Below are 14319 nucleotides of genomic sequence, written 5' to 3'. Positions count from 1 at the left end.
TTCCTGTAGCCGGTGTGAAATCAAATCCCTTGTAAAAGAAGGAGATCACACCGGGTGAAGACAGTGTGGGCATAGAGCATCACTGACGAACTCATCTGCTCGGTGATGACCCTAGCCAGAGCTGCAAGCAGCATGGCTACGGCCCTATCCGAGGCATCCTCCCTAAACCGAAACGAGTCCAGGGAGGTTATGATGGCTCATATGAGAGCACAGAGGAGAGTCTCAGCAAAAGCTGTTAACTCTAGACCATGCGGTTCCACCTCCTCCAGAGAGGAGAGGGAGGAGTAACATCACGAAACCCCACATTCCCTGTGGTCTATTTGTGAAGCCAAGAGACTAGCTCCGGCGGAGCGGGAAAACTAGCCCTTGGCAACGAAAATGTCTGGATCAGATTCTGAGACTTGACATTCCAACCTATCTTCTTCTGCACTAAAAGTGAGAACGAAGCAGCCTGAAACCCAGAAGCCAGCCACTGGCTAGCAGAAGGAGGAGCAGGACCATGCGCATGAAGCAGCGGGAACGGTGTAGGCTGAAGACCACTACCCTGAGGTGCGGGTCAAGCCAAGAGCTGCGACATGTGGTAGGCAATCACAGTAGACTCGACAAAACGAAACGATTGCGAGTCGGCCCGCGTAGACCCAAAGTCATCCGCGGAAGAGGGAGGAAGAGAGACACCCTGCTCTGAATCAGCCCCCTTCCGGGAAAAAGTAAGCTGCCACAGCAGCCGCTTTTTGCATAGCGAGCCTACAAGCAGTAGGCAGCGCTACACACTCTTCCTCCTCCACCGAGGAGTCCGATCCCCACCAGCAGTTGTGTCAAAACACAAAGGCGGGGAGACGGGGGAGGCAGCGCACTAAAACTCCTGCTGATAACACCGCCAAGAGTGAGAGTGAAAAGCGTGATCTGTCTCTGCCTGCCAACCCAAACTGACGTGAGGGGGGAGAGGGGTTGGTAGTTGGCACAGCGCCCTGCCGAGAAGGAGGGCGAGTGGGGGTACGAGACAAAGCCGAGCCCGGCCAGCCGTATCCCACCCGCAGTGCGAGAGAAGCGTCCCAGTGCTGAGAACCAGTCTGCCTGGTTTGAGCCACGCCGCGCCCCGAGTGGGGAGGGGGGTGGTTCGTCACCGCAGTAACCCCTGGAAAGACTGAATGAGAGACGCAACCGTAAACGGCCGTCCCCCACTCGTCCACCTGATGACGTCCTGTAGCCCCACCGCTCACCCATCCCGAGGGGGGGGGGGGGGGGGGTTGACGGATGCTGGCTGAGGACAATGACCACTGGTAAGGCGGTACTGTAGTCCGAGTCCCCACCCTCCATTGTGTCAGAACACAAAGAAGGGGAGACTGGAGCGTTAAGAGCAAGCTCTGTCCCCGCCTGCCAACCGCCACCGCTCACCTACCCCAAGGGGGTACAGGGGTAGGCAGCCGGCACAGCACCCTGTCGAGAACAAAGCAGAACCAAGCTCATTGTTCCCCGACCGCTGTGCGAGAGACTGGCCCCTGCCGCCAAAACCGGTCTGACCAGTTTGAGCCACCCCGCGACCAAGAGTGCGGGCAGCTGACACAGCCCGCTGCCCCAAATGGGGCAGAGGAGGGGTATGTAACGTAGCCTGGAAAGGCCGTACGCCCCACCCCAGCTGTGCTGGCTGGCTTGAGTCACGCCGCGCCCCAGATGGGGAGGCGGGTGGCTCGTCACAGCAGTAAACCCCTGGAGGGGGGGAGAGACGGGATGAGAGACGTAACCGTAAACGGCCAACCCCCACCTGCTGATGTCCTGTAGCCCCACCCCGAGAGGGGGGGGGGGGAAAGGTTGCTGGCTGAGGACGATTACCCCTGGTAAGGCGGTAACGCTCAAGACTGCAAAGGCAGTCTGACAGCCCCCACCCTGTCCAGCCCAGAGGGTGGAAAAGAATGTGGGCCGCTGACACAGCCCCCTGCCCCAAATGTGACAGGGGAGGGGTATTTAACGTAGCCTGGAAAGGCCGTATGTAACGTAGCCTGGAAAGGCCGAACGTCTCACCCCAGCTGTGAATGAGCGAAAGAAATGCCAGGCGGGCAGGAGCCCGCAGCCTGGCTGTGCTCAGGTTGTAACCCCTCCCCTAAAGGGAGAGACGTGAGTCTGTCAGCAAACTGATCCTCCCCACGCAAACCCGTAAGAGCACACTTACCGTACCCCCCCAAGCCCACCGAAAGTGGAAGACACTGACTGGTTCTCCTTACGAGGAGATGCGGGCTGGGGAGAAAAAACGAATAGCTACTACAAAAGAAGTACTACTCAAAGGGTCGTCGACCCGCACGGAGGTTTCTAAATAAGGCTATAAGCCTTCTCACCTTCCTGCCTTGCACCGAGTTACTGCTTGGTATCGGCCATCTTGGAAAAGCTGAATGGCCGAAAACCATAGCCGACCAGCAACGTAAATTTCCGACGCGGCTGTAAAACCAAGCAGCTAACAACAACAATTCAATTCAATAACAAGTCGCGTAAGGCGAAAATACAACATTTAGTTTTTTGAAAGCTGTCGAACTCACAGAATGAAACTGAACGCACTGCATTTTTTCAGCAAGACCGTATACTCGTAGCATCGTCAGTCCACCGCTCATGGCAAAGGCAGTGAAATTGACAAGAAGAGCAGGGTAGTAGTTGCGCTGAGAAAGATAGCACGCTTTTCTGTTCCTCTCTTCGTTTTAACTTTCTGAGCGTGTTTTTAATCCAAACATATCATATCTATATGTTTTTGGAATCAGGAACCGACAAGGAATAAGATGAAAGTGTTTTTAAATTGATTTCGAAAATGTAATTTTGATCATAATTTTTATATTTTTAATTTTCAGAGCTTGTTTTTAATCCAAATATAATATATTTATATGTTTTTGGAATCAGCAAATGATGTAGAATAAGATGAACGTAAATTTGGATCGTTTTATAATTTATTTATTTTTTTACAATTTTCAGATTTTTAATGACTAAAGTCATTAATTAATTTTTAAGCCACCAAGCTGAAATGCAATACCAAAGTCCGGCCTTCATCGAAGATTGCTTTGCCAAAATTTCAATCAATTTGATTGAAAAATGAGGGTGAGACTGCACGACCCTCGTCTCGATTCCCCCCTCTATGTTAAAAACATTGTCAAAACTTGACTAAATGTAAAAACAAGACTCACCACAAAGACCAATTCAAATTCATTGTCCAGCTTGTATTTCAGGGTAAGGGAATCGTGACTGAACGTGTCTGTCCCTGTACGTTGCTGCAAACCAAATCATTAAAAATGAAATGAAATAAAAAATCTGCAGTTAAGGCAGATGCAATAATAATCTACAACAAAGTTCACGCAATCACAATAAATGTTAATAAATGTAAATCTATTAAATGCAGCCTGACACTGACAGGGCAGAATACAGAATAGACTGCTGGTTTGAGACGCACCTCTAAAATATAATTGATTCACAGGGATGGTTAAATCTACCGCCCGGTCGCCAGGGTGTACAAAATCTGCCTTGCTAGTAGAAACCATATGGCAGCTCTCCCGGCTGGCCAGTAAAAATTCTGGTCATAAATATATATCCAAAAGCAACTTTTGTTTTTAGTTTCGAGTTTCATTTTTAAAGGCCATATAAACACTTCACATGCAGAAACTTCTGTTGTCTGCAAAATCGTTGCTGCCCCCATGGTTCAGTGACACGAGAATGAGGCTCCCATCTTGGACGCGCTTTTGAAGTTTCGTTCAAGCTGTTTCTACTTTCACTACTTATTCCTGTAGCCAAGTGCACTTCGCTACCCAAAACACTCTAATCATCGCATAGCGAAACAGCCTTGTGTATAGTACAAACGGGATCACCCACCCCATAGCAGACGATACGATGATGCGCGCGCACCTTGCCGGCGCAAATTCTAATAAAATACCTTTCTTTATATATCTACCTAACTTCTATCTTTCAAAGTCCCTTTTATCTTTGATATTGTCCTAATTATATTTAGGTTTGCATAGAAGTCACTTATTAGGCTGGATGGCTGCATATTATTGTGTTATTTACGATAATGCTTCGAACTGACCAAAGCGTCACTTTGACCTTGACCGGTTTTCATGTATCGTCGAGAGAAATTGATTCTCACAAACTCATCTTTGTCTTTTCAATCATTGTTTTGTCATTTTTGTATCACTATTACATATCCCGTACCTCTGTTGCATATGATTTTATAAGGATTTGGTTGTAATGAGTGATGCTTGGTTTCTCTGCAAAGATTGCTAATTTATGCAGACAGGTACTCGCGCCGGAATTTAGCCGATTCCATTTACTTTCGGACTTTGCCGCTTCGTACTAAGTCACTGCATAATTTTCCCCCAAGTAACGCATATCATGATGTTTGTCTAGGGTTCTTCTTTTTATCTGTATGATTTATGAGTTTGTCCATTATTCCAGTTTAGAGAGTTTTGTAATTTTCCGCACTGAAGTTGGTTCAGTGCCTTCACTAGGACCATTGTTTTTGTATCCTACTAAATATATATAAGATTTTACGAAATGTTATTTATTGTAACGGAAAGCTAAAGGTCGTAGCTTTAATTTGATGTATTGTTTGTTAGGATTGGTTATGTATTTGTTTAAATAACGTAGGGTAAAGCATGTGTAAGAAACACAGATTCCGTGTTTCTGACCGTATTCAGGCGATTTTTATTCTCGCCGGGAGGCGCTTTCGATGCAGTCCGCGCCGGGGCTATAAGTATAGGCCGAACACCGGCATAAGCATGCATTCGCTCCTAGCAGCTGAACACGACACTACACTTGCTTCGCTGTCTACGGGTTTCGCCTTCGGCCTCTACGCTTATTTGCATTGTTTTCTTGAATAAAAAGTTGAAACAAGACGCTTGGACTTGGGCTTCGATTCTACTACCTTCCACTCCTCCACTACATTCCAAACACCCATTTTTTATAAAAAGGTGAACCAGCGTAAATAGTATCTTGAAAAGACTGATGCTGAATAAAAGGACAAAAGCAAACAGCATAAGAATGAGAAAAGATCGACCATGCAAAGTTCGTTGGCGAGTGATTGCCGATAACGAAGAGGAAATAGGTACATTACGAGTCGAATGGGAAGACGATGGTGGGTTTTATTTTGTTCAAAATTCGTAATAACATAGGAACAGAAGAAGAAGAAAAAAACGCAAAGTTTTAAAATCTGTCTGCAAGAGAGAGAGAGAGAGAGAGAGAGAGAGAGAGAGAGAGAGAGAGAGAGAGAGAGAGAGAGAGAGAGAGACAACAACAACAACAACAACAACAACAACAACGTGATATCAAACAAATTTAGTCAATTTGTCGCTCGAAATCCAGCAGCGTGCTTACAAGGCAAAAAAAATAAATAGGTGTGGTTACGGTAACACAGCAAAAAAAAATAGGGTACGAAGGTAGGCAATCACTTTTTTTTTTTTAACTTTTTTTTCTAATGTGTACAAATTAAACCTACTTGACAGGGAAATAAGTGTGCGACTCGGGCGATTTCGCTTTCATTGCGTTTTCTGCACTCGTTTTTTTTATTTTTTATTTTTATTTTGACAAATGTAATAAAAAGTTATAGGGTCGGCCCCTAAAAATAGGGTAGGTCGGGTTACCGTAACCACACCTATTTTTCTTTTAGGCCCAATCAATCAATCAATCAATATGAGGCTTATATCGCGCGTATTCCGTGGGTACAGTTCTAAGCGCAGGGATTTATTTACTTTTTAATTTTTAATTTTATGCAATTTATATCGCGCACATATTCAAGGCGCAGGGATTTATTTATGCCGTGTGAGATGGATTTTTTTTTACACAATACGTCACGCATTCACATCGGCCAGCAGATCGCAGCCATTTCGGCGCATATCCTACTTTTCACGGCCTATTATTCCAAGTCACACGGGTATTTTGGTGGACATTTTTATCTATGCCTATACAATTTTGCCAGGAAAGACACTTTTGTCAATCGTGGGATCTTTAACGTGCACACCCCAATGTAGTGTACACGAAGGGACCTCGGTTTTTCGTCTCATCCGAAAGACTAGCACTTGAACCCACCACCTAGGTTAGGAAAGGGGAGAGAAAATTGCTAACGCCCTGACCCAGCGCAAGTGCGTTACCACTCGGCCACCCAGTACAACAACAACAACAACAACAACAACAACAACAACAACAACAACAACAACAACAACAACAACAACAACAACAACAACAGGGATGTCGTTAGGCGTCGGACATCGGACATATAACGATGAAAATCCCCAAATGTCCGATTCACATTGCCGCATGTCGGTCATATGTCCTATCGTTTTAGCCTGAGCGTGGTCATTGTCCGATATGTACTCCATTCCTTCGGACAGCGCGATATTCGTTAATTTTCATTTCAAGATACAAATCTTCTAAAAGACCGAACGCTCTCGTGTTCAGCTGACACTGAAGTTGTCAGTGCCGCGTGCGGATCTTTTCTTTTGTCGGGAATTCCGGAACCGTTTGCGGTATGCGCCGTTTGGGTATAACCGTCTCGGTGCAGCGCACTGATCTAAAAATAGTGGATTCTTTTTAGATCAGTGCATGCTACAGGAGTACGGGAGACAACTCCAACTGACTAAATTTGTAGTCTGCTTTTGTTTTCGATACGAGACGAAGCACTGAATTATGCCGCTGAAAAAAAACTAAAGCCTGCAAAAGATCAACATTAGATCAAACCGATCATTTTGTTTGTCAACTTTTATCCAAATCATGCAGTATTTAATCAAAGTACGAGCTCTGAAGTTGTTCATGTTGGTTTCTTTTTTGTGGTTTCTTTGAAACTAAACAAATACAACATTATACGCACACTGTGTTGATGTATTTACTATATTATGTGTGTGTTCTACAGCGCGCGCGCGTGGGTGTGTGGGCGCATGACTTTGGAACAATTCCATGGAATGTGTTATAAGCTGTTTGGCGCAAATTCATAATGTCCTATTACACTTTCTGAAAGCGGTCAAATGTCCTATTGATGCTGAAGAACTCAGGACATTTGTCCTATAGGTATGAATTTGTAGCAACAACAACAACAACAACAACAACAACAACAACAACAACAACAACAACAACAACAACAACAACAACAACAACAACAACAACAACAACAACAACAACAACAACGTGATATCAAACAAATTTAGTCAATTTGTCGCTCGAAACTAGAACAACATCACCGTGACAGTTTCAGATATGACGTTATCAAAGTAGTTTTGACAGCATCATTCTACAGTCCGGTCGAGCTTCTGTCGTTCGAGCATATGTCGCGTCGAGCTTTTGTCGCGTCGAGCATTTGTCCGGTCGAGCTTCTGTCGTTCGAGCATATGTCGCGTCGAGCTTTTGTCGCGTCGAGCATTTGTCCATTCGAGCATTTGTCGTTCGAGCATGTCGCGTCGAGCTTTTGTCGCGTCGAGCATTTGTCCATTCGAACATTTGTCGTTCGAGCTTTTGTCGTTCGAGCTAATGTCATTTACCCCGATGTCCGACGTGGATGTAAGCCCCTGTACTGGTCACACTCACACTTAAGTCACAGATGTAAAAAATAAAACAGCCTAACCCTAAGCTTTACAGAATTAAGCTTATCCAAATGTGGTTATTTATGTTCACTGCCAGTATTTTCGAAAATCGCCTTTCACTATTATTAGGTTAGTGTGTTTGGTAAAAAATCCAAATGTCCACTGAATGACTGGATAAGTGAGCGCAGTTAGTCAATGGTTACTGTCTGAATGACACCTAAAATCTTACTGAAAGACAAGATAACTCCAGAGGCAGAAGCGCAGATATCATATTTTTTCATCAGAAGCCAGATGTTTGACATTTGATGGTATCTGGTAACCCATATTACCTGGAGAATCACAGATTTGACGAGGGCATTGACAGATGGAGTGAACAGCTGTGAAGTTCCCTGAAAACACCAAAGAACGATTCCGCCCTTGCTAAAAATGGTGAAAAAGTCCAACATATTGATGACTTTTTGCCACTGGCTCTCACGCTGACTTGTCCGCTTTTTCAAACCGGAAATGGATCATCAGGAACGATAATCCATTACATTGAAGTTGTTGCACACTTCCACTTTTACGTCACTGGTTTCTGTGCTCGGCTCTCTATTTTCTGATTTTGGGCTTTGAATCATTTTTGACGTTCTTTGACGGAGAGTTGTGCTCTTCTGAAACAATTTGCTTGATCTTTTATGTTACAAGATAATCAACGCGAAACGATCATGGGAAGACTTGACCATAACCACAAAATCTATGACGTATGAAAGAACGGTAGATAACTCTGTTCAACTTTCCAGATACAACATGGCGCAGCCCATATCAGGTGCGTGCTTACAAGTTAGCCTACATTGAATATTATGACGATATGAACAACAGAGGTATTGGTCAAAAGCCCGGTCAATGCAATGGAACATTAAACACACACTTCATATCCCTTCATTTTCATTCGTTTAGCGACCACAATCGTCTTATTGATTATTGTGCCGCTTTTTGGGGCATGTTGGATATTTCGTGTCTGTCATCCACCGAACTCTGACATGGATTACAGCAGGGGTGTACCTTAACTTTTTTTGCTACCGGCCCCTCTGGCCGGTAACTGAAAATTTGAACCGGCCCCCCAAAATCCCAACCGGCCCCCAACAAGCCCAGATTTCCTACAACCTGCTAAACACATACTAGCATGAACCAAGGATATTTTATTTTAATTTCAAAAAAATAAAAAAATATTGAATAGTAATATTCAATGCTTTAGAATATCATTTCCAACAGCAGAATTTAAAAATATGGAACGGTGAATTTACTATGAATTTTTAAAGTGACGGACTATCAGCAGGGATGTCGTTAAGCGTCAGACATCGGACATATAACGATGAAAATCCCCAAATGTCCGATTCACATTGCCGCATGTCGGTCAGATGTCCTATCGTTTTAGCCTGAGCGTGGTCATTGTCCGATATGTACTCCATTCCTTCGGACAGCGCGATATTCGTTAATTTTCATTTCAAGATACAAATCTTCTAAAAGACCGAACGCTCTCGTGTTCAGCTGACACTGAAGTTGCCAGTGCTGCGTTCGGATCTTTTCTTTTGTCGGGAATTCCGGAACCGTTTGCGGTATGCGCCGTTTGGGTATAACCGTCTCGGTGCAGCGCACTGATCTAAAAATAGTGGATTATTTTTAGATCAGTGCATGCTACAGGAGTACGGGAGACAACTCCAACTGACTAAATTTGTCGTCTGCTTTTGTTTTCGATACAAGATGAAGCACTGAATTATGCCGCTGAAAAAAAACCCCTAAAGCCTGCAAAAGATCAGCATTAGATCAAACCGATCATTTTGTTTTTCAACTTTTATCCAAATCATGCAGTTTGTAATCAAAGTAAGAGCTCTGAAGTTGTTCATGTTGGTTTCTTTTTTGTGGTTTCTTTGAAACTAAACAAATACAACATTATACGCACACCCCTGTGTTGATGTATTTACTATATTATGTGTGTGTTCTACAGCGCGCGCGCGTGGGTGTGTGTGTGTGTGCGTGTGTGTGAGGGCGCATGACTTTGGAACAATTCCATGGAATGTGTTATAAGCTGTTTGGCGCAAATTCATAATGTCCTATTTACACTTTCTGAAAGCGGTCAAATGTCCTATTGATGCTGAAGAACTCAGGACATTTGTCCTATAGGTGTGAATTTGTGGCAACATCCCTGTATCAGTACCCCATTTTGACGGTTTTTGCAAAAACGCGTCCCCGTCCCAATACAGACAAGATTTGATCACAATGCAGTTGAAAATTACACAACAATATATACTTCTTCAAAAAAAAAACACCCTGAACAAAGATTGTTGTAAGGAGTAAAAAAAAAAGATGTTTCTTTGTTTGTGTTTCACAATTTTGCTGCGTTTTTCCCTTTAAATGATGACAGACTCCTTTTACAACACTAATTTTATGTTTGAAAAGCTAGATTATGATTTGTAATGATAATGAATGGTTGCGCAATTGCATTCAGCATAATCAGCTTTACTGAAGCATTAGAAATATATTAGTTAGTTAGTTAATTGGTGTTTAACGTCGTTTTTAACCGCGAAGGTACGGTTGAAAATGACGTTAAACACCAAATAAAGAAAGAAAGAACCGCGAAGGTCATATCGCGACAGAGGGTAACGTGTCCCAAACATTATTTTTTGGGTTCTATTTATTTTTGTGGGTTTAAAGTAGAACAAAAAAACTCTTTATGGTAGACAGGAATAAAATTGTGTCGGTCGGGTTACCCTAAAGTAACAGTAACACAACAGACGTCTTTCCAAGATATCAAAATGACGGTAAACACCGGCTGAGTTTCCCGCCCTTGGATCGCAAATTTCCGTAGGGGGAGGTCTTTCCAAGCTGTTTTTCAATATGTTCTGCAAAATGTTTTGGCTGGATTTATATCTTATCTTGCAGAAAATATGTCGGACTATTTAAAAAAAACAGTCATTAAGGGCTGCGCGCTCTGTAAATAGCCTTAAAACTATTATTCACTTTGTATTTACGTTTTTCACCATCAAATTACTTTCGTTTTGGCTCAGAAATATGGTGCTACCCCGGCGGAAGCTCTTAACTATACATATTCATGTTCCTACATCACATCCGAGCAACCAGAAAAGAGAAAATCCAGCCGGAACGATGGTACTCAAAGCAGGCTATTTGAGTACAACATGGGAGATAATACGGAACTATTCAGGAAAAGATAACTCGTGAGGTTGGTTCACGCTACACATACACTTAATTAAGACATACATACACTAATAATGTATACATTTGCATTTTCACCACCAATAACTACCACAAACACACACAAGACTTACTAACAAAATTTTCCTAATGAAAAGAAAAATGAGAAACAAATGAATGACAGAAACAGGGTTTCATTTACTAGTGCGCCTTGCGCATAACATCTCAAAATGTCCCATTGGTATTCCCTTCAGTTTGTCAAAGGGCGCACTGAGATTACATACCACTGCGCCAACCCATGCACACTTTTCACGGGAGTACAGTCAGTGTTCGGAATGACCTAAGCAAAAACGCGCGCCAAGCCGAGCAACTTGCGAGTTTGTGAAACGCGCTGTGATTGGCTTTTAAAATGTAATTCATTAGTATTCAACCAATCATGCAAACTATTTGTGCCCGCGCGTTTATCTCTGTGGAAACTGTCAACAGAAGCGATATTGATCGAAACACAGACCCACACACACAACACACACACACACACACACACACACTAACATGATACACTGGCAAATTCTCATATCATCATATGGCACCAAATGGCACTATTTTGCATCTTTCGACAAAAGCATTTTCAGACCGCCTAGCCTGCTTTGCGCGTTTTGCCTTCAACTATGTAATGTCCCATCAAAATTTGGTTGAGGGGGACAAAACTAGCAGCTGTATTTTAATTATTTTCTTTCTATCTTTTTCTTATTAAATTAATTTAGTGTTACTTTTTGTTATTTCTTTCTTGTTTGCTCTGTCTTTGGTTGTTTAGTGTGTGTGTGTGGGGGGGGGGGGGGGCAGATTTTCAGATGTCCTGATTGTTTACAAGTGATCTTTATGCTTTTGATTCAGAAGAGAGTTGCATCACTTGTCCTGTTGTCATTATGTCAAACTCTGTCTTTTCATTCTTGATCACGTATATTGGAATATTGGATTGGCTTTTTACTTCCCTAGTTAATGGGAAATAGTTGACAACAATATTACTGTCACCACTAGATTGGTCAGCAATGTTGGTGTAAACACATTTTAGAAAAGCTCTCAGTGGTCATTGCACAGAAACTGGGTCAGTGGTACAGTACATTGCTCATGCTGCTTCACAGTTTGACCCCACTTACCCACTTACACCTATGAAAGGCTCTGGAGGACTGGCCAGGGAAGAACAATTAGAGAGGGGATGAAGTGAAGTGAATAGCACAGAGAGGGGGAGGGAGGTGGGGGGTGGGTAGCTATTCTGACCGCTGATGCAATCGCGGGTGGCTAGTGACACTGGAGGGGTAAAACCCCAATCAAGTGAGGCAGAGGGGAGTAGCTCTCTAAACAATGTGTCTGGGCCACTTGGTTATATAAGTTGAAGCACTCTCAAGGTGGGGCAGAGGGCACACGATTCACAGGGAGCGAAGGGCATTGCCCCACCTAGCGGACGTGTGTATTTTTTAATTTTTTATTAACTACGTAAACCCGACGAAAACTGTGGCTGTCGGCGCTCGAGTAACAGGGAGCGAAGGGCAGTGCCGCAGCCCAGACAGCTCCTGCTTCCGGACTCTAATATATATTTAAAAATATAACATTATAAACGAGAGATCTCTCTTTTGTTCTTAATTAAGACTGCTATTGTACTGTCGCCTCACCTGCGACTATTGCAGTGGCGGGGAGGTCGACGGACAATGCAGACAAAAATTCTTAACCGTATCATTTTATCCTGCCTATCACGGACAGAGCCCATAGGGCGCAGGATACATGCGTGTGAGTACGAATGTGTGTGTTTGACCTTTTACCAGATAGTTGTATATTATAAGAGAATTATTACGAGTTTGCACACTCTCCCTATTTATTAAAGTTTCACTTTTAAACTTTTTAACAGAAGGTGGTCCTGAGTCTTAACATCTTTTTATGAAATAATACTTGAATTAAAGATTATGTTTTTAATGGCCCTTCCCCAAAGAAGGTGAAAAGAGTACTGTAAATATTCTTATACAAGGATCTTAACGTATACCTTTTAACGTACTTAACCCCGCCCCCCATATATCTAGAGAGTGGGTCCTGAGTCCCAGCCATCAGGGTCTGGCATGCTTGGTCTGGCCTTTCTCCTTTCCTCCCTTGCCTCGCTCTTTTTATTTATTTTTATTTTTTTAAATCATATAACACAGATCATGTCCTTAAAAGGCTAACAATACATGCCTATAGGACATTAATATATTTTGTCTGGTCAGGTGGGGCAGAGAGCAGTAGAGAAGTGACAGATTTTGAGATCGCCCGACGGGCGGGTGAACCAGGTACTTGAGGTCGCCCGAAACGATTTCTACCGGCCTCGGGCAGTCGGCGGGTGTTAATTTAGGTACAGGCCTGTTACAAGATCTTTGGAAATCTGTTGGAGATCAGATTCAGAGACCGGCACGGTTGGCCTCGTGGTAAGGCGTCCGCCCCGTGATCGGGAGGTCGTGGGTTCGAACCCCGGCCGGGTCATACCTAAGACTTTAAAATTGGCAATCTAGTGGCTGCTCCGCCTGGCGTCTGGCATTATGGGGTTAGTGCTAGGACTGGTTGGTCCGGTGTCAGAATAATGTGACTGGGTGAGACATGAAGCCTGTGCTGCGACTTTTGTCTTGTGTGTGGCGCACGTTATATGTCAAAGCAGCACCGCCCTGATATGGCCCTTCGTGGTCGGCTGGGCGTTAAGCAAACAAACAAAAATCAGATTCAGAGACAATCAAAATCAATCAAACATCCTGGTTCACCTGAATTACCCCATTTGTCTATCAGAATGCCAGGGTGTTCTGCTAAATCAGACAGCCCCCTCCCCCGTAATTGAACTTGTTTTGAATCGTACCTCATTTGGTCCTGATTGACGGGCGCAGTGGCGTAGTGGATAAGACATCGGCCTCCTAATCCTTATGTGCAGACCTGCTAGTGCCTTATCCCCCTTCGTGTGTACACGCAAGCACAAGACCAAGTGTGCACGGTAAAGATCCTGTAATCCATGTGGGTTATAGAAACACGAAAATACCCTGTATGCTTCCCCCGAAATCGGCGTATGCTGCCTGAATGGCGGTGTAAAAAGGTCATACACGTCAAAATCCACTCGTGCTAAAACATGAGCGAACATGAGAGTTTCAGCCCATGAACGAAGAAGAACTTGTCCTGATTAAAAAAAAGAAAACAGCTTTCATTCATCTGTGAAGATGTAGAAATTTGAGATAAAGCATAAGATCACATAATTCATGGTTTAATTCATAATACATGTATCCCTTACATTCTTAAAGGCATATGTACGCGCTCCCGTGTTTACAAAGTGTAGTTTGCCCATAATCGATGTCAAACGCACCATAAGACCATGTAATGACGATATGTCGCCATGCGCGGACCATATACATGCATTACAGCTTGTTTTAGAGTCTCAAAAACTTTGGATGTAAACAAAGACGCGGAGTTATTTCCCTTGCGTCAACGCTACCTCTGTTGGCAAATCTATAAATAGGACGATCCAGATCAAAATGAAAATTAACATATCTCAACATTGAAGGGGTCCTAGACCACAATATTTTGCAGGGAACTTAAT

General features: G+C 43.6%; 2 protein-coding genes across 2 annotated transcripts in view; one reads left to right on the top strand and one right to left on the bottom strand.

The window, feature by feature from the left end:
* Positions 1–8083, bottom strand: part of LOC138973173 (signal recognition particle receptor subunit alpha-like) — a 46558-nt gene extending 38475 nt beyond the window's left edge. The window contains exons 1-2 of the mRNA XM_070345862.1: positions 7862–8083; positions 3162–3245 (exon numbers count right to left, since the gene is read on the bottom strand). Of these exons, the coding sequence (XP_070201963.1) occupies positions 3162–3245; positions 7862–7978 (201 nt within the window). The 5' untranslated portion in view covers positions 7979–8083. The remainder of the gene's footprint in view (positions 1–3161; positions 3246–7861) is intronic.
* Positions 8084–8258: 175 nt separating this feature from the next.
* The window catches only part of LOC138973170 (unhealthy ribosome biogenesis protein 2 homolog), a 65135-nt gene continuing 59074 nt past the window's right edge, over positions 8259–14319 (top strand). The window contains exon 1 of the mRNA XM_070345856.1: positions 8259–8337. Within this exon, the coding sequence (XP_070201957.1) occupies positions 8268–8337 (70 nt within the window). The 5' untranslated portion in view covers positions 8259–8267. The remainder of the gene's footprint in view (positions 8338–14319) is intronic.

This window comes from Littorina saxatilis, linkage group LG8 (genome assembly GCF_037325665.1).
Source record: "Littorina saxatilis isolate snail1 linkage group LG8, US_GU_Lsax_2.0, whole genome shotgun sequence".
In the NCBI taxonomy this organism is placed as follows: domain Eukaryota; kingdom Metazoa; phylum Mollusca; class Gastropoda; order Littorinimorpha; family Littorinidae; genus Littorina; species Littorina saxatilis.
The sequence above is the reverse complement of the archived record's forward strand: the minus strand, read 5'-3'. Positions and strand labels throughout refer to the sequence as shown.